The sequence below is a fragment of the Mustela lutreola genome, chromosome 8, assembly GCF_030435805.1.
Source record: "Mustela lutreola isolate mMusLut2 chromosome 8, mMusLut2.pri, whole genome shotgun sequence".
In the NCBI taxonomy this organism is placed as follows: domain Eukaryota; kingdom Metazoa; phylum Chordata; class Mammalia; order Carnivora; family Mustelidae; genus Mustela; species Mustela lutreola.
Window position 1 is genome coordinate 64,122,454 of NC_081297.1, and position 24,356 is coordinate 64,146,809.

Sequence of the window (24,356 nt, forward strand, 5' to 3'; positions counted from 1 at the left end):
AAAACCAGACAAAGATATTACAAGAAAACTATAGACCAATGTTTTTCATGAACAAATGCAGACATTCTCAATATATTAGCAAATAAAATCCAACAGTGTATAAAAAGAATTGTACACCATGACTAAGTGCCATTTATCCCAGGTATGCAAGGCTGGTTCAACATTTTATCTTTGAGAAAAAAAGAGGGAGGGAGGGAAGATGGGGGAGGGGCAGAAGGAGGAGAGAGATTCTTTGTTTCTTTCTCTTTTTAATTTGTCAGAGAGAGAGAGAGTGAGTACAGGCAGAGAGAGAAGCAAGCTCCCTGCTGAGCAGGAAGCCCGATACAGGATAGAGGACTCAATTGCAACACCCTGGGATCATGACCTGAGCCGGAGGCACACATTTAACCAACTGAGCCACCCAGGCGCCCAAGGAAGAGAGAATCTTCAGCAGACTCCATGCTGGGGTTTGGGACCTGGGATTGGCTGGGGGTTTGGGGGGCCGGTGTCAGGGCTGACTAGGTCTGGAGTTGTACTCCACTTGGGGCACATCTGAGTTAGTCCTAGAAATCTTTTTAATACACATATTTTATTATGCAGACTTTAAATATTAACAACAATGTGCATATCCAAAAAAAAAAAAAGAAAAAAGAAAAAGGAAAAAACATTGATGTTACTCTTGAAATCCCCTGTATACCCCTTCCTGATTCTCTTCCTTTCTCTTTCCTTCAGAAGTAACCAGGATTCTAAATTTTGTATTCATTATTCCACTGATTCTTTTTTTTTTTTTTTTTAAAGATTTTTTCTTTATTTATCTGACAGAGATCACAAGTAGGCAGAGAGGCAGGCAGAGAGAGAGGAGGAAGCAGGCTACCTGCAGAGCAGAAAGCCCGATGTGGGGCTCGATCCCAGGACCCTGGGATCATGACCTGAGCCGAAGGCAGAGGCTTAACCCACTGAGCCACCCAGGTGCCCCTCCACTGATTCTTTTTATAACCCTGAGAGTATAGTATGGTAGCCACTAGCCACAGGTGACAATTAAGTTTATTTATTTACAAATATTTATTTGAGAGAGAGAGAGGGCGTGCAAGCAGGGCAGCAGCAGGCAGAGGGGGAAGCAGGCTCCCCACTGAGCAGGGAGCCTAATGTGGGGCCCAGTCCCAGAAACCTGAGGCCATGACCCAAGCCAAAGGCAGATGCTCAGCCGACAGAGCCACCGAGGTGCCCCGACAATTTAGTTTAAATATAAATAAAATAAATATTCAGTTCCTCAGTCATGTTAGCCGTATCTCAAGTGCTTCATAGCCACATATGTCTGGTGGTTACCATACTGGACAACAAAGTTATAGAATATTTGTATCATTTCAGAGAGTCCCATTGGATAGCTCTGCTCTGTGCAATATATTGTCTAATTTTGCATGTTTCTGAACTTTATAGAAGTCGAATCATACGGTGAGCTTTCTCTTGCAGCTAGCTCTGTTTCATTCAGTATTAGGTTCTTGATGTTCATCCATGTGGTTATTTATAGCTTTAATTAATTTACTTTACCATGTACATACTGAGAATAGGACACAATGTATTTATCTATTTTGGAATCTATTGGTGATGGACATTTGAGTTATTTGCAGATTTTTGCTATTATATCTAATACTGTGGTACCTGTGAGCATGGGTTTCTCTGGAAGGTATACCAAGTTGAGGTTGCTGGGTCACAGAGAAATACCATAACCTTCTCTAAATAACATCAAACTATTTTCCAAAATGTTATAAAACCTACTCTCCAACTAGCAATGTATAAATGTTCCCATTGTTCAGATTATCACCAACTCTAACTTTTTACAAATCTTGTGGGTATGAATTGAGAATTCATGGTTTCAATCTGCACTTTTCCTGATTTTGAATGAGTTTGAGTATTGGAATATTTTTTCATATACATATGGGACATTCATTGATTATTGCACAGTAAGTGTCTGTTCAGGTCTTTTATTTCTTTATCTTTGTCTTAACTGATTTCATTAACCAGTAGCCCCTGATCTTTCTACTGTCTCCATGGTTTGCCTTTTCCAGAATGTGATGTGATTGGACTCATACAGTAGGTACCCTTTTCAGATGGGCTTCTCTCACTTAGAAATATGCATTTAACGTTCCTTCATGTCTTTTCATGACTTGATAGCTCATTCCTTTTCAGTGCTGAATAATATTTCATCATCCGGATGCACCATGGTTTACCCATTCACCTTCTAAAGGACATCTTGTTTGCTTCCAGGCAATTTGGTAATTCATGATTTAGCAATTATCCACGCTTTTTAAAAAAAATAGGCTCCACACCCAGTGCAGAGCCCAATGCAGGGCTCAGTCTCACAGCTCTGAGATCATGACCTGAGCTAAGATCAAGAGTTGGACGCTTAACCCACTGAGCCATCCAAGTGCCCACGTAATTTGGCAATTATGAATAAAGCTGCTGTAAACATCCATATGCAGGTTTTTGTGTGAACATAAGTTTTTAGGTCCTTTGGATATATACTAAGGAGTGCAATTGCTGGATCATATGGTAAGAGTTTGGTTAATTTTGTAAGAAACTGCCAAACTGTCTTCCACAGTGGCTGGACTGATTTGTATTCCCACCCACAGTGAATGGTGTTGCTCCCCATCCTTGTTAGCATTTGGTGTTATCAGTATTCTGGATTTGGACCTGTCTTTTTCTTTTCCTTTTTCTTTTTCCTTTCCTTTTTTTTTTTTTTTTTAAGAGGGAGCAGGGGAAGGGGAACCAGAGGCAGAGGGAGAAGAGAATCTTAAGCAGGCTCCGTGCTCAGCACAGACCCTGATGCAGGGCTCGATCTCATGACTCTGAGATCCTGACCCAAGCTGAAATCAAGAGTCAGATGCTTAACCAACTGAGCCTTCCAGGCAACCCAGGATTTGGGCCATTCTAATAGGTGTCCAGTAGTATCTTGTTTTAACTTGCATTTCTCTGATGACATAGTATATGAAACATCTTTTCGTATGTTTATCTGCCATCTGTAGATCTGCTTTGATCAGATTAAAGTCCATTAAATTCTTTGGCTTTAAAAAAAATTTTTTTTATTATTAATTTTTTTACTATCAAGTTTTAAGCGTTCTTTGTATTTGGGTAACATTCCTTTATCAGATACGTCTCTTGCAAATACAGCTGACCCCAAAACACTGTGGGGGTTAGGAGTGCTAATCCCTACACCCAGTAAAAAGTCTGCATATAAATTTTGACTCCCCCCAAATTTACTAACAGACTGCTATTGACCAGAAGCCTTACTGTTAACATAAACAATTGATTAATACATATTTTGTATGTTATATATTTTATATGCTATATTCTTACAGTAAAGTGAGCTATAGAAAAGAAAAGTGTTATTAAGAAAATCATGAAGAGGGGCACCTGGGTGGTTCAGTGGGTTCAAGCCTCTGCCTTGGGCTCAGGTCATGATCTCAGGGTCCTGGGATGGAGCCCCACATCAGGCTCCCTGCTCAGTGGACAGCCTGCTTCTACCTCTCTGCCCCGGCCCCCCTCCCCACTCCTGCACTCTTCCTCCCTCATAAATAAAAATTAAAAAAAAAATTGTGAAAAGAAGGCGATACACTTTAAGAAAAAAAGCAAACTTATAAAAGAGTAAGAAAACGAACATTATTAATTTTAAATATGCTTGTGTAAGGATCGGCCCTCCATCTCCACGCAAGGTTTGCACATGCTGAGCCCCGGGTTGGATGTTGAGACAGCGACGACGACGATGACGACGACGGGGACAGGGAAGCGCCTGCGAGTCCTTGCCCTACGGGTATTTGCCCATGAAGACCGCACACGACTGACACGCTTATTACCTGTATTTACCTCTCGCTGCGTGCAAGTGGGTCATCCTAACGCTCTTCATCCTCGTGTCTTCGTGTGGCGCAGGCTCAGGAGCCCGGGGCGGCCTCGGGTGACGGCAGCGAACAGGCGGAGAGGGGGCAGGGCAGGCGAGAGGCAGGCGCGCCGCTGGTGACATTTGCGGGAAATACCTGGCAGTTTCTGCCTGGTTTGCTTTTGCATTTCTCTGAAAAGGTTTCCACGCGCTGCCAATCCTTCTCCTGCCGTCTGCTTTTAGTTTCGGGCCGGTCTCTTGGAAGGGTCCCCGGCGGAACTGTAGCGCAAGCAGCGTGACTCAGGGGAGCCCTTCTGTCAGGTTCTCAGGCGTCCGGTTGCTTCCCCGCGCGTGGCCGCTGCTCCGGCTTCTCACTGACGGCCGGGGCCGAAGCCGAAGCACTCGCCTCCGTCAAGTCCTCTGCTGTTAATTCCTCCGGCGTGGTGTCTGTTAGCCCCTGAATTACTCCAAAATTCGTCTCCTGATACCCTTCCCCACCTACCTTTCTTGCCAGATCCATATGCGCCATGATTTGATCGGCTCTGTCGTAAATCCAGGGTCCGACATCTGGACACAGTTCTCCCCAGCAGGAATCGGTTGTTTCGGGCTTCGTGGCTTTCATGACTTTGTCTGTGACAATGATGGCCTCTTCCAAGGCGTGATCCTTCTAGATCTTTCATCATGTTCTGTCAGGGTTCTCTTCCATAGTGCTGACCATCCTTTCCCTCGAGTACCACAGTAATGATACTTAAAGTTTCTTCTCCCCTGATCCACAGGCTGAAACAGAGACATTGTGTTTTAGGGGCAAGTAGACCACTTGGATGTCTTGGGCATTGAACTCATGGGGTTCTGGGTGGTCAGCGGCATTGTCTGTTATCAAAAGAGCTTTAAAAGGCAGTCTCTCACTGGCACAGTACTCCCTGACTTTAGGGACACAATCAAGAAAATCCAGTTCTTGTCCACGCCTTTTTGTTGTACAACCAAGATGGCAGCGGTGTGCTTTTCCCTTTAAGCCTGGGGTTTATTGCTTTATAGATAAGGGTGGTCCAGATCGCAGATCTGACTACATTTGCATGAGAATGTAAAGCTAGCCTCTTCTTCCAGCCTTGAATCCTGGTGCTTGCTTCTCTTCCTTACCGATAAATACCCTTTGTGACATTTCCCCCCCAAGAATAGGGCACTTTAAGCTGCATAAAAAACCTGTTCAGGCAGCTATCCTTTCTCCTCAGTAATTTAAGATTTTATTTTACTTGACAGAGAGAGAGAGAGAGATCACAAGTAGGCTAAGAAGCAGGCAGAGAGGGGTGGGGGGGGGGTTGGGGGGTGGAAGCAGACTCCCTGCCAAGCAGAGAGCCAGATGCTGGGTTTGATCCCAGGACCCTGGGATTATGACCTGAGCCAAAGGCAGAGGCTTTAACCCACTGAGCCGCCCAGGCGCCCCTGGGTGTGCCTTTCTTACAGCAGTCCTGCAACAAGATGGAAAGGTATTTCACAAAAAGTGCAAGGTTTTCTGTGCCTGCCACTGTAGCACAGCGATGTCTTCATGAAATTCAGTGCTCCTTACACTGGTTCATTTATCTTGAAAAGGGGCATTATAATCAGCCACAGACCTCAACGTCTGCTACCTACCAAGCAATTAAACGTTTTCTTGTCATGTCATGACTTTTCTCTGCTTCTTGGGAGCACTGCCAGCGTCACTCGTGGCATTTGTGCAGATCCCATGGTGTCCTGCAAATGGCTTAGAGTACTGCCCTAAATATGGCGAAAAAGACCAAGAATCAGGAGAGATCACTTTTACTCTGATACGCAGTTTACAGAAAAGATGAGCTGCTCATGGGGTGATGGTGATCAGCATCACGTGCTGGCTTAGGTTGATCCTTGCCACATTTGCGCTCACTGCAATAGCAACAGGAGGTGGCTACGAAATTAACAGTAGTGCCGGATATAAGGGATATATGGATATACAGCTGTTAACCTGCAGTCAGGATTTAATGTTGCATCTTTGTTTACATTTCTTGGCTGAATGGCACAAGGACAGCCTGTGTGTACATTGTGCCCTATTTGCAGTATGTACATGGTAAAGTAAATTAATTACAGCTATAAACACGTGGATGAACATCAAGAACCTAATACTGAATGAAACAGAGCTAGCTACAAGAGAAAGCTTACCATATGATTCGACTTCTAGAAAGTTCAGAAACATGCAAAATTAGACAATATATTGCACAGAGCAGAGCTATCCAATGGGACACTCTGAAATGATACAAATATTCTATAACTTTGTTGTCCAGTATGGTAACCACCAGACATATGTGGCTATGAAGCACTTGAGATACAGCTAACATGACTGAGGAACTGAATATTTATTTATATTTAAACTAAATTGTCGGGGCACCTCAGTGGCTCAGTCGGCTGAGCATCTGCCTTTGGCTTGGGTCATGGCCCCAGGTTTCTGGGACTGGGCCCCGCATTAGGCTCCCTGCTCAGTGGGGAGCCTGCTTCCCCCTCTGCCTGCTGCTGCCCTGCTTGCACGCCCTCTCTCTCTCTCTCAAATAAATATATGTAAATAAATAAACTTAATTGTCACCTGTGGCTAGTAGCTACCATACTATACTCTCAGGGTTATAAAAAGAATCAGTGGGGCGCCTGGGTGGCTCAGTGGGTTAAGCCACTGCCTTCGGCTTGGGTCATGATCTCAGGGTCCTGGGATCGAGTCCCGCATTGGGCTCTCTGCTCAACAGGGGCCTGCTTCCCTTCCTCTCTCTCTGCCTACTTGTGATCTCTGTCAAATAAATAAATAAAATTCTAAAAAAAAAAAAAAAAGAATCAGTGGAATAATGAATACAAAATTTAGAATCCTGGTTACTTCTGAAGGAAAGAGAAAGGGAGAGAATCAGGGAGGGGTATACAGGGGATTTCAAGAGTAACATCAATGTTTTTTCCTTTTTTTTTTTTTTTTAAAGATTTTTATTTATTTATGTGACAGATCACAAATAGGCAGAGAGGCAGGTAGAGAGAGGGGAGGAAGCAGGCTCACTGTGGAGCAGAGAGCCCAATTCGGGGCTCGATCCCAGGACCCTGGGATCATGACCTGAGCCAAAGGCAGAGGCTTTAACCCACTGAGCCACCCAGGCGCCCCTGAGCCACTTTTTCTTAAGTGAGTATTATTCTATTGTCATTCTTTAAACTGCACATACACTGGGGCAACCCCCTAGGGTTTCTTCCCTCCTTGGGAGTTTTGTACTATCACTTTGCTGTCGCTCACTAGACCTCGCTTTGCTGTCCACCAAAAATAAACAAACTGTGCACACACTGTACTGTATTCTTTGACACGGTTTAAACATTCAGTAAAACCAAAGTAGTGAATGAGGTGGTGGGTATGTGGATATGCACATCGTTGTTAATATTTAAAGTCTGCATAATAAAATATGTGTATTAAAAAGATTTCTAGGACTAATTCAGATGTGCCCCAAGTGGAGTACAACTCCAGACCTAGTCAGCCCTGACACCGGCCCCCCAAACCCCCAGCCAATCCCAGGTCCCAAACCCCAGCATGGAGTCTGCTGAAGATTCTCTCTTCCTTGGGCGCCTGGGTGGCTCAGTTGGTTAAATGTGTGCCTCCGGCTCAGGTCATGATCCCAGGGTGTTGCAATTGAGTCCTCTATCCTGTATCGGGCTTCCTGCTCAGCAGGGAGCTTGCTTCTCTCTCTGCCTGTACTCACTCTCTCTCTTTCTCTCTGACAAATAAAATTAAAAAGAGAAAGAAAGAAAGAAACAAAGAATCTCTCTCCTCCTTCTGCCCCTCCCCCATCTTCCCTCCCTCGCTCTTTCTCAAAGATAAAATGTTGAACCAGCCTTGCATACCTGGGATAAATGGCACTTAGTCATGGTGTACAATTCTTTTTATACACTGTTGGATTTTATTTGCTAATATATTGAGAATGTCTGCATTTGTTCATGAAAAACATTGGTCCATAGTTTTCTTATAATATCTTTGTCTGGTTTTGGTTTTAGGGTAATGTGAGTTAGGAAATATTTCTTCTGTTTATATTTTCGGAAAGAGTTTGTGGAGAATTGGTGTAATTTAATTAGTGTAACTATCATTCCTTAAGTGTTTGGTAGAATTTACCAGTGAATCCATTTGGATCTAGTGCTCTTTACTTTGGAAGGTTATTCATTATTGATTTCAATTTCTTTAATAAATATAGATCTATTCAGATTGTCTATTTCTGTTCATGTGAGTTTAGATTGTGTCTTATTTTATCTGGTTGTCCCATCTGTTGGCAGAGTTGTTCAGACAACTCTTTATTCTTTTAGTGTCTGTAGAATCAGTAATGATGTTCCTTCTTCCAATTTTAATATCAATTTTTGTCTACTTTTTTTTCTTAACCTATTTAGAGGCTTATCAATTGTATTGATTTTTTCAGGGAACTAGCTTTCTGTTTTGTTGCTTTTTCTCCATTGATTTCCTGTTTTCAATTTCATAGATTTCTGTTCTAATTTTATTATTTTTCTCTTATGCTCACTTCTAACTGAATCTAATAATGTTTCCCTGTGTTTCGGGTTTTTTTGGTGACTTGTTTAGGGTGTACTTCTTGTGATCCACTTAAGAAATCCTTCCCTAAGTTGAGGTCTTAAAGGTAGTCATTACATTACCTTCTAAAGGTTTTTATAATAGGTTTTGTCTCTCATATTTAAATCTTCCATTCACCCAGAATTGCTTTTTGTGTATGGTATTTGGTAGGAATCCAATTTCCATTTTTCCTATGTGAACAACCAGTACTTCCAGCACCATTATTAGTTTCTAAACTTTTGATATGGAAAAATAACATAAAGATAGAAGAATAAACTCCATGACAATTATCATTTCATGGCCAATCTTGATACATTTATATCCCTATCTATTTTCCCCCACCACCAAAATTATTTTGAAGTGAATTACAAAAGTTAAGTAGTTTTAAAATAAGGTATTTTAAAACATAATTGCAGGGCCTCCTGGATGGCCCAGGGGGTTAAGCCTCTCCCTTCAGCTCAGGTCATGATCTCAGGGTCCTGGGATTGAGCCCCAGATAGGGCTATCTGTTCAGTGGGGAGCCTGCTTCCTTCTCTCGTGCTCGCTCTCTGCCTGCCTCTCTGTCTACTTGTTCTCTCTGTCAAATAAATAAATAAATAATCTTAAAAAAAACATAATTGCAACACCATTATCATACTTAAAATAATTATAATTCTTTAATAGCAATTCATTAAATAAATACAGCACTACCCAGATACCCACAAAAGACATTACAAGAACACAATAGTGCAGACCAATATCTCTCATGAACAGAACACAAAAATCTTCAATAAACATTAGTGGATCAAGTCCAGAATTAATAAAAAAGATTATACATCATGACCAAGTGGTAGTTCTCCTGAGAATGCAAGACTGGTTCAATATTAGCAAATCAGTTAATAAAACCTATCATGTACACAAACTAATAAAAGCTACATGATTATATCAGTGGGTATAGAAAAGCATTTGATAAAATTCAACATCTGTCCTTGATAAAAAAAAAAAAAATACATACATATATCATGCACTAGGAACAGAATGAAACTCCCATAACCTGAGAAGTGGCTTCTATAGACAGAACAAAACAAAAATCCTACAGCTAATATCATACTTAATGTTAAAACTGAGTGGTTTTGCCCCTTAAGACTGACAGAAATTAAGAATGAAGTAAGTCCATTCTTATCAATCTTATTTAACATTGTGCTACAAATCTTAGAAAGTAAAATAAAGCAGGATAAACTAAAAGCATACAGGGTTTTTTTTTTTTTTTAAGATTATTTATTTATTTATTTATTTGACAGAGATCACAAGTAGATGAAGAGGCAGGCAGAGAGAGAGGGAAGCAGGCCCCTTGCTGAGCAGAGAGCCCAATGCGGGACTCGATCCCAGGACCCTGAGATCATGACCGGAGCCGAAGGCAGCGGCTTAACCCACTGAGCCACCCAGGCGCCCCCAGGTTTTAAAGATAAAATTTTGTCTATTCACAGATGGCATTATGGACATTAAACTCCCCTGCCCCACTCCCAGGGCTATAAATAGCTGTAAGAAAAAAAGTAATAATTAGGTATAAATCTGAGAAAATATATGCATGGTCCCTACGCCAGAAAGAAAAAGAACAAGAGAAAAAAATCTGAGGAAAAATATTTATAAAACGATCTGGGACGCCTGGGTGGCTCAGTGGGTTAAGCGGCTGCCTTCGGCTCAGGTCATGATCCCAGTGTCCTGGGATCGAGTCCCACATCCGGCTCCTTGCTCGGCAGGGAGCCTGCTTCTCCCTCTGCCTCTCCAGGCCTCTCTGCCTGTGCTCGCTCGCTCTCTCTCTTCCTCTACCCCTGACAAATAAATAAAATCTTAAAAAATAAATTTTTTTAAAGATCTGAATAAAGGAGATGTGTTTATGGATTAGGAGCCTAAGTATTGTTAAGATGTCAGTATTTCCCCAGTTGATCTATAAGTAGGTTTAATGCAACCCAGTAAAAATCCAGCAGGCATACACACACACACACACACACACACACACACACACAGAGGCAGGTTGTAGTATTTATTTATTTTAAAGGTTTTATTTATTTGACAGACAGAGATCACAAGTAGGCAGAGAGGCAGGGAGAGAGAGAGAGAGGAGGAAGCAGGCTCCCCGCCAAGCAGAGAGCCCAACTCAGGGCTCGATCCCAGGACCGTGGGACCATGACCCAAGCCGAAGGCAGAGGCTTTAACCCACTGAGCCACCCAGGCACCCCAAGTTGTAGTATTTATATAGAAAGGCAAGGGAACTAGAACAGCTGAAACAATTTTAATGGGGAAAAAAAAAAACCCAAAAACAAAATATAAGACTTAATAAGAATTCGTACTACTTGATTTCAAGACTCACTATAAAGCTACAGTAATCAAGACTGTGGTTTTGGGTGAGAGGATAGACACATCTAGATCAATGGAACATGGTAATATGAAACCAGTCCTTTGAAGAACTTGTTGAGACTTACTGCTCAATATCTGGTTATTTTTATAAACACTCTTACGTGTTTGAAAAGAATGACTTCTGGTTTGTACTCTACGTTGAATTTCACTGATTTTAAGATATATGTTTTCATGTTTAAACATCTCTGATATATTCCTCCTCTCTCTCTCTGCCTGCCTCTCTGCCTACTTGTGATTTCTCTCTGTCAAATAAATAAATAAAATCTTTAAAAAAAAAAAAAAAAAAAAAAAAGGGGCACCTGGGTGGCTCAGTGGTTAAGCCGCTGCCTTCGGCTCAGGTCATGATCTCAGGGTCCTGGGATCGAGTCCCGCATCGGGCTCTCTGCTCGGCAGGGAGCCTGCTTCCTCCTCTCTCTCTCTGCCTGCCTCTCTGCCTACTTGTGATTTCTCTCTGTCAAATAAATAAATAAAATCTTAAAAAAAAAAACAAAAAACATCTCTGATATCAGTATGCATCTGGCCATCAATGGCCTGTCACACTTTTATGAGCGGTGGTTTTCACTTCTTCCTGGTACTTAAGGGGCGTGCCTGTGACTGTCGGTTAAGTCTCCAACTCTTGATCTCAGCTCAGGTCTTGATCTCAGGGTCTTTCTTACTTGTACTTAAAATAATAGTATGCCTGACAATCAATGGTGATTTACAGCTGATGAAGTTCAGTATATTAGGTCAAGTTTTTTACTTGTTCAAATCAATGTCTTTACTGATTGTTTTCCTGGTTTTTGCATTGATCATGAGAGAGAGATGTTATAAACCTACTAAGATTGTTCCTTTTTCTTTCTCATTGTATTTCTGCATTTTGCTTCACATCCTGACCCTGTATTATTATGATCATTTAAGTTTAGATGTTTTATCTTCCAGATGAATTGAATCTTATTTTAGAGTGATGGTCTTGTCCCCAAGTAATGTTTTCTTTAAAGTCTATTTTGTTGGGGTGCCTGGGTGGTGCAGTTGATTAAGCTTCCTACTCTTGGTTTTGGCTCAAGTCATGATCTCAGGGTTGGGAGATCGAGCCCTGTGTTGGGCTCCAGGCGCTCAGCCTGGAGTATAAGATTCTCTCTCCCTCTCCTTCTGCCTCTCCCACTTGGTTCACTCTCTCTCAAATATTTTTAAAAAGTCTATTTTGCTCAATATAAACATAGCTATACCAGTGCTTTCCTTTGTCTAGTATTTGGTATAAATTTTTCTATGTTTTTCCTTTTAACCCTTCTGTATTGTTAACTCATAGAAATTGCATTTGATTACTTATGAAGATAATGAGTAGTGGGCCAAGAAGTAATGTGGTCTTCTCATTTTCCTTTTTGAAATTCATTGCTCTAAGTCCATTTTTGTTTAGTTTTTTTGTAAACTTAACCTAAGTGTTATCTGCAGAATGCTTCAGGAATTAAGAAACATTTAGAGGGGAAGGAAGCATTTTTTTCCAGCTGTGATATTAAATATCTAATTATTGTCGGTAGAAAATGAAAAGCTTTGATGTTCATTTATTTTCCCCAAAACAAAGTACTGTTGCCATAGATAAAATCCCAAGTCTTGTATGGTCTTCTTGACCTTTTATTTAGAGAATGGCACATTATTAAGATACCATTTATGGACTTATGAAAAAGACAATTATCAAATCTGTTATTTATGGATTCATGTAGTTAATATAAAAACACGAATTTGGGGGCATCTGGCTGGCTCAGTGGGTAGACAATGTGACTCTTATCTTGGGGTTTTAAGTCCCAACCCCATGCTGGGTATAGAGATTACTTAAGAAAAAATTTTAAAAAAAGGGCTGGACCCACACTAAACTCAAAGTAGTGGTCTCCTTTAGGAAGAGAAATTGGACTAGGGATCGGAAAGTGGTCAGAAATAAAGATAACAGAATGTTAACATTTGTTATTCTGAATGATGGGTATATAAGGATTTGATATGTTAAACTTGTGAAAGTTTGTAAAACTTTCCTGATTTTAAAATGAAGGCTGCCATCTAGTGGACACATTTAAATAGAACTTTAAAAATCTTTGCTAATGGGTCAATACAATGAACAAAGCTTTTCAGACACTTCAACACAGATCAGAATGTACATAATGAAGGTTAAGACCACAGACTTTTGGAGTTGATCACACCTAGCTCTGAAGCCTAGTTTTGTTATTTACTGTGTGATTTGGGCGAAGTATCAAACTTCTCTATGCCTTCGGGAATTAAAACCCCAGACCTTTTTTCCTTTAAACATTACGGTGCAGCCCTATGACCCAGATAAGCACTGCTCTGGACTGTGGGGATATGGGAAAGCACAAGAGAGCCTCCCCCGTAGGGTCTAGTAAGGAGGAGAGACTACTATTTTACTTTTTAAATGGAATTAGTGCCCTTTTCTTTATCTTTCAAGTTAAGCCCCTACCAAAAAATAAATTTCAAGCTCTAACCCAACATGGGGCTTGAACTCACAACCCTGAGATCAAGAGCTGCATACTCTACTGACTGAGCCAGCCAGGCACCTCAAAACTACTAGGATTGAATAGTTAGATACTAGCTTTAAGTCCCAGATCCCTGGTTACTAAAGACTCGATCTCTAATGCCTAATGTTTGCTATAAAGAAACTTACACTAGGGGATAGAATTAACAGAATGTGTCTCTTTAAAAAAAAAGAAAAAAAAAGTTTAACTGGCCTAAACCTCCTCCAAATAACTGTCCTTGGAAAGATTCTTGCCAAACTTCCTAGCACAGGCTTCTGAACTCTATAACCTGAATACAAGCATTCCTTTACTTTGTTTTACAGTAAAAACAAGCAGTATTTATTAAAAATAAAAACCTACTTTGTGTAACAAAGTAATATAACTAATTAGATTTTCATATACTTTGACATTATTCTGTTTTACTCTAATCTGTGACTTTCCTTTAAATCACGCCTAGTCCAATTACATTGATTTTATATCATTTTTACAGCATCTTTTCTGAAATTAGAACTGCCATTACAACTATATAATTATAAGCCATAAATACTTATTTTTCTGTCATTCCTATGTCCGTGTGTTTTCATTGGAGAAAAACACATTTAACCAAGAACTTCAATAACTGAATGAACAAGTATACAGCTGACCCTTGAGCAACACAGGTTTGAATTGTGCAGGTCCATTTAAACATGATTTTTTTTTCAATACAGTACTAGAAATGTATTTTCCTTGTGATTTTAATATTTTCTTTTCTCTAGCTTTCTTTTGAGAACAGTTTATAATACATGGAACATACAAAATATGTGTTAATTGACTGTTACGGGTAAAGCTTCCGGTCAACAGCAGGTTCGTAGGAGTTTTGGGGGAGTTAAAAGTTGTGCGTGGATTTCTGACTGCATGGGAGTCCATGCCCCTGACCCCTGCATTGTTCAAGGGTTAACTGTAGTAAGATTTCCAAAGCTCTAATACATGCCACTCAAGCTCTGCACAATAAAATTAAAAGCGACAACTTATATATACAAGCTTTGTTCATGGGCAGTAATTATTTCCATCAACATATAAATAAACTGATAATAAATTTATGTAGAACAGTAAATTGAACTAAGGAAATAATATGTCTATTGAACTTCTGGAGCCTAATTTAGGTTTAGACTGTAATCACTTTCAAAATTTCATAAACCCCTCATTGGATTCAAGTTAGAAAAACATCTTGAGAGATAATTTGGTACATATTTATGGAATCATTGGTATGCTTGCTCATGCCCATTACACACTGCTAGCCTAGGTAACTTGATTTAGTGAGAGCAAGGCCCTACACCCGAAGTCTGCAGACAGTGTTAAGTTTATAAATATTTATGATGTCCAGCTGTTAAGGCATTAAGAACTAAATAATCCCTGGGACAGCCAAGCATTACATCTACCCTATATTATCTTTTAAAATTCTCTTGATATAACACATTGAGCCTGGACCTCCTCTTGGCTTTATACCAAATAGTAAGTGATATAAGTAATCCCACGGGTGATCAAACTTTTTTTTACAAACTGCTGCCAAATCAACAGAGTCCCAATTTCTTAAAATACCGTTAATAAAATTTTTCATTTAAGATTGCACAAATTTGGGGGTGCCTGGGTGGCTCAGTTGGTTGAGCCGGCTGCCTTTGGCTCGGGTCATGATCCCAGCATCCTGGGATGGAGTCCCACCATCAGGCTACTTGCTCGGCGGGGAGCCTGCTTCTCCTTCTGCTTCTGCCTGCCACTCTGCCTGTGCTCGCCCTCTCTCTCTCTCTGACAAGTAAATCTTAAAAAAAAAAAAAAATTGCACAAATTTGTCAATTAAGGTTTCTACATAATAGGCTCGTTAACCATGTCCTAATAAACACTTGCAGAACAAAAAATTTAGTCACTGTTAGAACTGGTTCTGACTGAATCAAATATATAAAGATATCCTCTCTTAAAACAAGTTGTATGGACCAGAATTTTAAATTTATTCTCATTTTAAAACTAGAAAGGTACTATAGTTAGTGTCATTAACAGAATGGCTATCAGGAAGCTTGTTGTTCACATATCAAGCAATGTATTTTACATTCAGCAAACTTAATTTTATCAAATATCCTTTAATTTCACAGACAACAATATGATACATATTGTGTAAGAAGCGCACAATAGTTTTGCATTACAATTTCAAAGTGTATACAAACTGGAATACAGAGGTTAAACACTGGTGTACTGATGGACATTCTTGAGCTTTGGATAAATCTGCATACAAAACTTGCAATTCAAATGTTAGCCAATCTGGAAACTTTTCATTATATAAAAATGATACTTTGAGATGCAAAATATTTTTTTTTTACTAAACAAACTATATAAACATTTAAAATAATCATTAAAAACTCAACTTTAGAATTTATAAAGATTAGCTATAAAAATATATTGGCAGTCACTTTTCTTAGAAATGTACCATTCACTACATTACAAAATAGACTCTAACATAAAATTGCCTTAATAATTATACTTTTTAGAATCTGATAAACCTTACATTAAATTGGTTATAAAATCCTCTTGGAAAACTTTGGTATGCATCTTCAGAAGGTTTTTAAAAAATACTCTAATATCATCTTAAGGGCCTGTAAACATTCCATTCTATTAAAGCACAACAGAATAAGTAATGTATATTCAACTGCATACTGAATACAGAATCAAAAAACAATTTATTATATATTTGTAGAAAATCTCCATTCCCAGAGTAACCAAAAAAAACAAGCTATTTAAAAGTATCAAACTTTTAAACAGAAGTTCACTTTCCAATCTGATAAAAAAAAAAAGTTACAAAATCACCACACTCCATTCATGTACCTTAGATGCCTTTTAGGACAAAGCCTCAAAAATAGTTCACCCAAGCAACTCTCAAAACCCCTCTCAAGTCCAAAAAACAAACTTTAAAAAACCCATTTAAAAGATTGGACAATAGAACAAGTATACATAATCAGAAAACATAATTTATATATTTAGTTATGTATTAGCTTTTCTATTTGTAATTTAGAATTTATTGGCAGAAATAAAACAGATACACACACACACACACAATTGAAAAGAAATTTAAGAAACAATAAGAAAGGCAAACCTACAGGGTAAACTGATTTATTTTAAAAAACCAGTTTACCAGATTTCATCTTATCTGCCATTTCTGGATTCTTGGTATTTAGAAGATTCAAACTGGTGAAGTTCATTTCCTGCTTGTTGAGTAGGTTTAATTTTTAGAGTTTCCAGTTGTGCCAGTAACTTTCTTGAGGTCATTTTCCATTTTATCTTCTGTCACCACATCTCTTGCATAAGATATTTATCTTTGAGTTGCAAAAGCCTAAATAAAAAGCTTCATTTTTGACCTTTTAATTTATAAACTCCACTAAAAAGAAAAGAAATCCATCTAATTTTTAGGCAAGTCTGCAAAAATATTTTCTTTCTTAATCAAACACTTTTATGGGAATAAAGATCCTTCAAAGTTTTTAACTCTTCTATTAGAGTTTTGTTTTGATTTTCCAAGACCGCGACTCGATTTTCCAGGCATTTCACATATTCTTTCTTCTTTCTGCGACATTCTCGAGCAGCTTCTCTAAATATAAGCATTAAAAACCAGTGTTAGAAAAGAAGTTCACATTCTTTAACTGGTAAATGCACCTCGGTAGTCCTCCCTGGTCATCTACAGACACCGAAATACACTGATCTTAGGTGCAGAATTCATTCCGTTTGGCCAAGGCATGTACCTGTATAACCCACACACTTATCAAGACAGAACATCTATGTTGTCCCAGAAAGCTCCCACAGGCCCATTCCTGGTCAGTCCTCTCCCCAAACAACTACTGTTTTGATTTTTATCACCCCAGATGAAGCTTTTCCTATTCTACAGCCTCCTACAGAATATAGTCTTGTTGTCTGGTCCTTTTTTTTTTTTTTTAAATATTTTATTTACTTGTTGGAGCGAGCACTCACAAGGAGGGGAGCTGCAGGCAGAGAAGCAGGCTTCCCACTGAGCAGGGAGCCCGATGCAGGGCTCAATTCCCAGGACCCTGGAATCATGACCTGAGGGGAAGGCAGACGCTTAACCAGCTGAGCCACCCAGGTGTCCCTGGTGTTCTTCACTCATATTTTTGAGGCTCATCGATGTTGCTGCACAGTGGTTTTTACCTTACTGTTGCTGGTGTATTCCACTGTGTGACCATCACCACAGTTTATCGATTATTTGGGCTATTTCTAGTTTTAAGCTGCTATGCTTATGTCTGTCTCTTTGTGAATAGATGTCCCATTTTTCCTGGATAAATACCAAGGAGCAAAATTTATGGGTCCTCCAGTTAGCTTTTACACAGTTTCTTTAATTTTTATTTGGGTTTGTTTGTTTTTTTTTTAAAGATTTTATTTATTTATTTGACAGAGAGAAATCACAAGTAGATGGAGAGGCAGGCAGAGAGAGAGAGAGAGGGAAGCAGGCTCCCCACTGAGCAGAGAGCCGGACGTGGGACTCGATCCCAGGACCCTGAGATCATGACCCGAGCAGAAGGCAGCGGCTTAACCCACTGAGCCACCCAGGCTCCCCTTTATTTGGGTTTTAATTACAAACAGTGCTTTACACTCAGCTTTGTACATGTCCTCTTAGAATATTTTTTTAAAAAATATTTTATTTATTTGAGACAGAGAGCACGTGCAGGGGAATGGGGAAGAAGCAGACTCCCTGCTCAGCAGGGAGCCTGACACGGGGCTCCATCCCAGGACTCTGGAATCATGACCTGAGCTGAAGGCAGACGCTTAACTGACTGAGCCACCAGGCCCCCCCTAGAATATTACATACATATAGTATTAAAAAAGTATTTTGATTATTTTTCTATACTATATAATGCAGGTATTATTTGAAACTTGCTTTTTTACACATACAGTTTTAATGATACTTCTATGTTGGTAGAGATCTCTGCCGTGTCAGTATTTCATTGTTAATTCATTTTCATTTCCCTAATTAGTACTAGTGAGACTGAACATTTTTTGGATTACATATGTAACCTGTGTATTCATACCCCTTTTTCCATTCATGCTTTGTTTTACGATGAGAAATTACAAACAACCTAACACTCTCTCTGTGCATTATACATATTAATCCTTTATCTTTTTTAGAAAGGATTTATGGGGCGCCTGGGTGGCTCAGTGGGTTAGAGCCTCCGCCTTCGGCTTGGGTCCTCCCGGGGTCCTGGGATCGAGCCCCGCATCGGGTTCTCTGCTTAGTGGGGAGCCTGCTCTCTCTGCTGACTTGTGATCTTTGTCATGTAAATAAAATCTTTAAAATAATAATAATAAATAGATAGATAGATAAATAAATAAATGGGATTTATTTGTTTGAGAGAGTGAGACCATGCCTGCCCATGTGTCTGCACATGTGGGGAGGGGGCAGAGGGAGAGAGGGTCTTAAGCAGACTCAGAACTGAGTGCAGAGCTCAACCTCAGGCTTGATCTCGCACCTTGTGATCAAGTCCCAGGCTGAAACCAAGAATCAGACGCTTAACCAACTGCCCAGGCACCCCCCTGTTATCTGTTCTTCTAATCTGCCCCTTGATTTCTCACATTTTTAAATCTTAAACCATAAATGTTTCTTTTTTAGTCTTTTTCTTGGCTTAGATTAAAATTCCATACATTGTATCTTCTTCTCTTAATTTTGAAGATTCTATAGCTTAATTTTTTCACAATGAAATCTTTAATCCATCTGGAATGACTTTTGTATGTGATATAAGATAGGAGTCCAGTTTACTTTTCTTTCAGATGTGGAGCTTTGTCAGCTAACATTTATTAAACTATCCTTAAGAAGTGTTGTACTTAACTAACACAAAAAGCTATTTCTGGGCTCTACCCTGTTTGCTAATATTACTGTCTGTCCCTTTGTTTATGTAAATTTGTGGTTTGTGGGGGGTTTTGGGTTTTGTTTTGTTTTTTTTTCCACCCAGGTGCCCCACTTATACCAAGTTTTGATTATGGTGGCTTTAGAAAGTATGTTTCAATGCCTAACAGGACAAGTAACCTCTTTCTTTTCTCTCTTTTTTTTTTCTTTTTTTTAAAGATTTTATTTCACAGACAGAGATCACAAGTAGGCAAAGGCGTGGGCAGAGAGAGAGGGGAAAGCAGGCTCTCCGCCGAGCAGAGAGCCCGATGTGGGGCTCTATCCCAGGACCCTGGGACCATGACCTGAGCCGAAGGCAGAGGCTTTAACCCACTGAGCCACCCAGGCGCTCCAATGTTCTTGACCATTCTTTTTTTTTTCCCCAAAGATTTTATTTATTTGACACAGAGTACAGGAGTGGCAGGCAGAAGGAGAAGCAGGCTCCTCACTGAGCAGAAAGCCCAATGTGGGGCTTGATCCTAGGACCCTGGGATCATGACCTGAGCTGAAGGCAGATGCTTAACTGACGGAGCCACCCAGGCGCCCCCGTTCTTGACCTTTCTTGCATACTTTTTTCTTCATGTAAACTTTCATCTTATTTTGTCCAATTCCATGGAGATCTACAGATTCTAATTTGAATCACAATAAAATTATATGTGAATTTTGGAAGAACTGATATTTTATATTAATAGTCCTCATCGAAGAACACTGATATTTTCTCTATGTTCCAACGGTTTTAGCTCTAAATACATTTTAAAAATGTGGATCCTATGCCTTTCCTATTGAATTTACTAAGTAATTTATGATTTGTCACTAATGTGAATATTACTTCCTATTATATTTTAAGATGTTAATTCACAAAAAAACTTAGTAATTTCCTTATAATCCCTGTGGTTTTACAATTTATTATGGATTGGTATACATACAAAAGACTGTATGTGTTGTAAGTTATAGAGCATAATGACAAAATGATTATGTAAACCCAACACCAAACTTAACCAAGAGAAAATATGATCTATACTGTTGAAGAACCCGCTGTGCTTATTTTCTAAACTTATTTTAAGAAACTTAATTTAGAAAACTGCTTATTTTCTAAAACTACAACTTGTTTTCCCTCAATTTTATCTTTCTAATATTTATTCATGTTAAAGTGATCGTTCACTCAGTCAATACAAATGAACACTATCCCACTGTATAAACATAACCACAGTTAAGGCAGCCCTTCTGTTACTGATGAGTATTCTGGTGGTTTCCTGATTTTTGCTGTGTGAACTTTTTTTTTTTTTTAAAGATTTTATTTATTTATTTGTCAGGGATAGAGGGAGAGCGAGTGAGCGAGCACAGGCAGACAGAGAGGCAGGCAGAGGCAGAGGGAGAAACAGGCTCCCTGCCAAGCAAGGAGCCCAATGTGGGACTCGATCCCAGGACACTGGGATCATGACCTGAGCCGAAGGCAGCTGCTTAATCAACCAAGCCACCCAGGCGTCCCCTGTGTGAACATTCTTATGCACACTTCCCACAACAGTTTCTCACAGTCACATGTGCAGAGTAAAACAGCTAAATCGCAGAGCATATCCAGGTCAACCATACAAGGTAAAGCCAATTAATTTCAAAGTGGCCATACTAATTCTCACTCCATAAGCAGTCTCCGAGTTCCATTGTTCCAATACCTTGCCAATTTCTGGTTAGACTTTAAGATTTTTGTCAGTTGGGTGGGGATAAATGATATTTAAGTACATAGTACTAATTTGAGCTTCTTTGCTGATAAGGGCAAGCAATCTTTCATATGATTAACCACTGTGTTTTCTGAGAAAGGCCTATTCATCTTCTACTGGGTTGTACTTACTAATTTAGAAGATATTTTTATTTTTTCAAAGAAAATCTTTTTGGGGGTTAGATCTGCTACATGTATGCTCTATAAGGTTGAAGCTTATATTTTCACCCCATCTTCTAATGAACAGATATTATCAATGAAGATTCACTAATCTTTTATGTTAATGATGTTTGGGTATGGGAGGGGTTCTGAGGTGTTTTAGGCATCTTTCCCTATTCCTGAAACCATTAAAATTATATATTCTCACTGAAAATTTTCAAAATGTCACCTTTCATATTTGCGTTGTTAATCCATTTGCAGTGATTTTTGTGTATGGTGTGAGAAAGAAATCCAGTATTTTTTCATGTATCAATAATTATCCTAGTACCACTTACTGAGGAGTCCCTCCTTCCCCTGATAATCTGTCCTGTCATATCAGGGCTTCATGTGTCCATGTACCTATTTTTGAGCTATTTCTTTGGTCATTTTGTTTTTCTCAATGCCAGTATCACATTGTTTCAATTACTACAGCTTTAAATAAAACTTGGTATCTCCTCACCTTATTCTTGCCTGGAAATATTTTGGCTGTTCTTGGCCCTCTACTCTTCTACAAATTTTAGTATCTCTTGTAAAGTTCTTCAAACAACTTGTCTGGGTTTTGAGTGCAACTGCATTGCATCTATGGATCAACTGGGGGAAAAACAGTCATCTTCATAATACTGAGTTTCCACATCTATGGACACAGTCTTTACTTCTACATTTATTTAAATCTTCCTTAATGTATTTCAGAAACACTATACAGTGTTTTTCATAAACATCCTGGACATCTTCTGTTAGATTTATTCTCGGGAATTTTATTTGTTGATAACATAAATTATATCTTTTTAATAATTATTTATCAAGCCACTGCTGATGTAAAGAAATATGGTTTTTGAAAATGGGCTTTACATCTAGCAATCTTACAAATTTATTACTTCTAATAATTTTTTTTCTAAGTCCATTTTAAAAAATAGGCAATTAGGGGCACCTGGGTGGCTCAGTGGGTTAAGCCTCTGCCTTTGGCTCAGGTCATGATCCCAGGGTCCTGGGATTGAGCCCCACATTGGGCTCTCTGCTCTGCAGGGAGCCTGCTTCCTCCTCTCTCTCTGCTTGCCTCTCTGCCTACTTGTGATCTCTGTCAGATTAAAAAAAAAAAAAAATCTTTAATAAAAAAATAGGCAATTATATAAAAAAGAGGTTTCATTTCTTTCATTTAAATCTTTGTAGCTCCCCCCACCAATCCTTTTACGGTTTTACTAAGCTGTCAAAGATTTCCAAGACAATGCTGAAGAGAATCATTTCTTCTTCTTCTTGTGGATGACTGTCCTCGATATTCTAAGCAGATGAATATGTATTTGCTAATAAGTTTTATCTTTCCCAATTTTTATCATTTTTATAGCCTCTCAATTTTTGATGATTTTCAATGACATCCCTTTTTTCCGCTTCAAATATAATAGATAACTGAATACTTTATATAACTCATTCTTCTGTCTCTCTTTCTGCTGACTCTAGCTCCTGAAAGGTAGGTAGTGTGTGGTATCTAAGTCTTTGGACTCTGGAACTTGGAGCATGTGTTCATGAAATCCTACCTCTACCACTTATTAAGTAGTTTAACCTTGGGCAAATAAAGTAACCTAAGCCTCCGCTTCCCCATCTCAAAAAACACTGAAGTAATACACACACCTCAAAAATTTCTGTGAAAATTACATAAAGGTGTTGGCACATATAATGATGGAGGCCTAATTAATTCCTTGGGTAGTCTGTGGTTTTTCAACTTGTATTTGTTGGAACTCAATGTGCGGGAATTTGTTAAAGCCTGTGTTGAGAATGCCTTTTTCCAAAACGTTGGGGGCACTATGGACCCATCTTTATATGACAGCTGACTCTTGAACAACACAGATTTCAACTATGTGAGGCTATTTATATGCAAATTTTCCCAATAAATATAGAACCAAAAATGTATTTTCCTTATGTTTTAATAACACTTTTTCTCTAGTTTATGTTAAGAATACAGCATATAGTACATACAACATATAAAATACGTGTTGACTATTTCAGTAAGGATTCTGGTCAACAGGAGGCTAAGCTTTGGGGGAGTCAAAAGTTATATATGAATTTTCAACTGTGAGGGGTCAGTGCCCCAATCCCTATGTTGTTCAAGGGTCAATTTTAGAACCCCTGTGTTTGGTAGAACACTTCTTGGGTGCTGACTTCATGAAGAAAAATCTCTGATCCAGTGTCGTAGCCTACACAGACCACAGGCTTTATCCCTGGTCCCCTCTGAGTACCAAAGCTGTAGCAATCACAAAGATTTGAATTTATCACAGAATTTACAGAGGCTACTTCAGTACTTATTAACCTCATGGTCTTGTGCTTCTGGTTCACTCCTAACCTCAACAGATATTTTACTTTCCTGTAGGCTCATTCAATCATTTAAAAGGGTGATTTTTATGTTTCACCAAGCTTTTAAAAATATTACATAACCTAGGTCATATTGTCAGAAAGAGAATTCTCATTCTAATAATTTTTTAAAAGTCTTTTGGGTTTCCTAGGTACACAATCATATCAACAAAAAAACCCACAATTTCTTCTAATATTTACATAACTTACTTCAGTTCCTTGTCTTAGGGCATTTGTTGGAACCTCCAAAAACAAAGTCCCTGCTATGTCAACAAGTTCATTTATGATGATGCCTTAGTTTTTAGTAAAGAAACTTTTATCCTGAAGTAATTAAATGCGTCTCTCCAGTCCTTTTATGATCATTTTTATTGCTTTAGAAAATCATCCTTTTATTCTAGCTGTCTTAACTGGTGAGGAGCTGAAAACAGAATCCTACTGTAATTTTTCTTTTCTTTCTTTTTTTTTTTTTTTAAGATTTATTTATTTGACAGAGATCACAAGTAGGCAGAGAGGCAGTCAGAGAGAGAGGGGGAAGCAGGCTCCCTGCTGAGCAGAGAGCCTGACATGGGGCTCGATCCCAGGACCCTGGGATCATGACCTGAGCCAAAGGCAGAGGCTTTAACCCACTGAGCCACCCAGGCGCCCCCTTACTGTAATTTTTTAAAAACTGTTTTATTCCTGGGTATTTACCCTTTTTGGTTCCTAATACAGTTAGTTTACTGGTATTCTTTTTCTCCCCCCCCACCTTGTACTCACTGCAGAAGGCTACCCATTATCCCCTTTTCTCAAAGACTGGTGGTTTTTCACGGGTGATGTACATATAGCTCATAAAGCTATGTTTAAAATACATTTAAAATGAGCGGTGCCTGCAGGGCTCAGTCATT

The 24,356-nt window shown here is 39.1% G+C and overlaps 2 protein-coding genes across 6 annotated transcripts in view; both read right to left on the minus strand.

Annotated features, from left to right (window-relative positions):
* Positions 1 to 4,601, minus strand: part of TMPRSS12 (transmembrane serine protease 12) — a 34,850-nt gene extending 30,249 nt beyond the window's left edge. The window contains exon 1 of the mRNA XM_059185356.1: positions 3,831 to 4,601. Coding sequence (XP_059041339.1) covers positions 3,831 to 3,994 — 164 coding nt within the window. The 5' untranslated portion in view covers positions 3,995 to 4,601. The remainder of the gene's footprint in view (positions 1 to 3,830) is intronic.
* A 10,802-nt stretch (positions 4,602 to 15,403) lies between these two features.
* The window catches only part of ATF1 (activating transcription factor 1), a 90,605-nt gene continuing 81,652 nt past the window's right edge, over positions 15,404 to 24,356 (minus strand). For all 5 annotated transcript variants that reach the window (XM_059185362.1, XM_059185358.1, XM_059185361.1 and 2 more), the window contains one exon: positions 15,404 to 16,919. In XM_059185362.1, the coding sequence (XP_059041345.1) occupies positions 16,775 to 16,919 (145 nt within the window). In that variant the 3' untranslated portion in view covers positions 15,404 to 16,774. The remainder of the gene's footprint in view (positions 16,920 to 24,356) is intronic.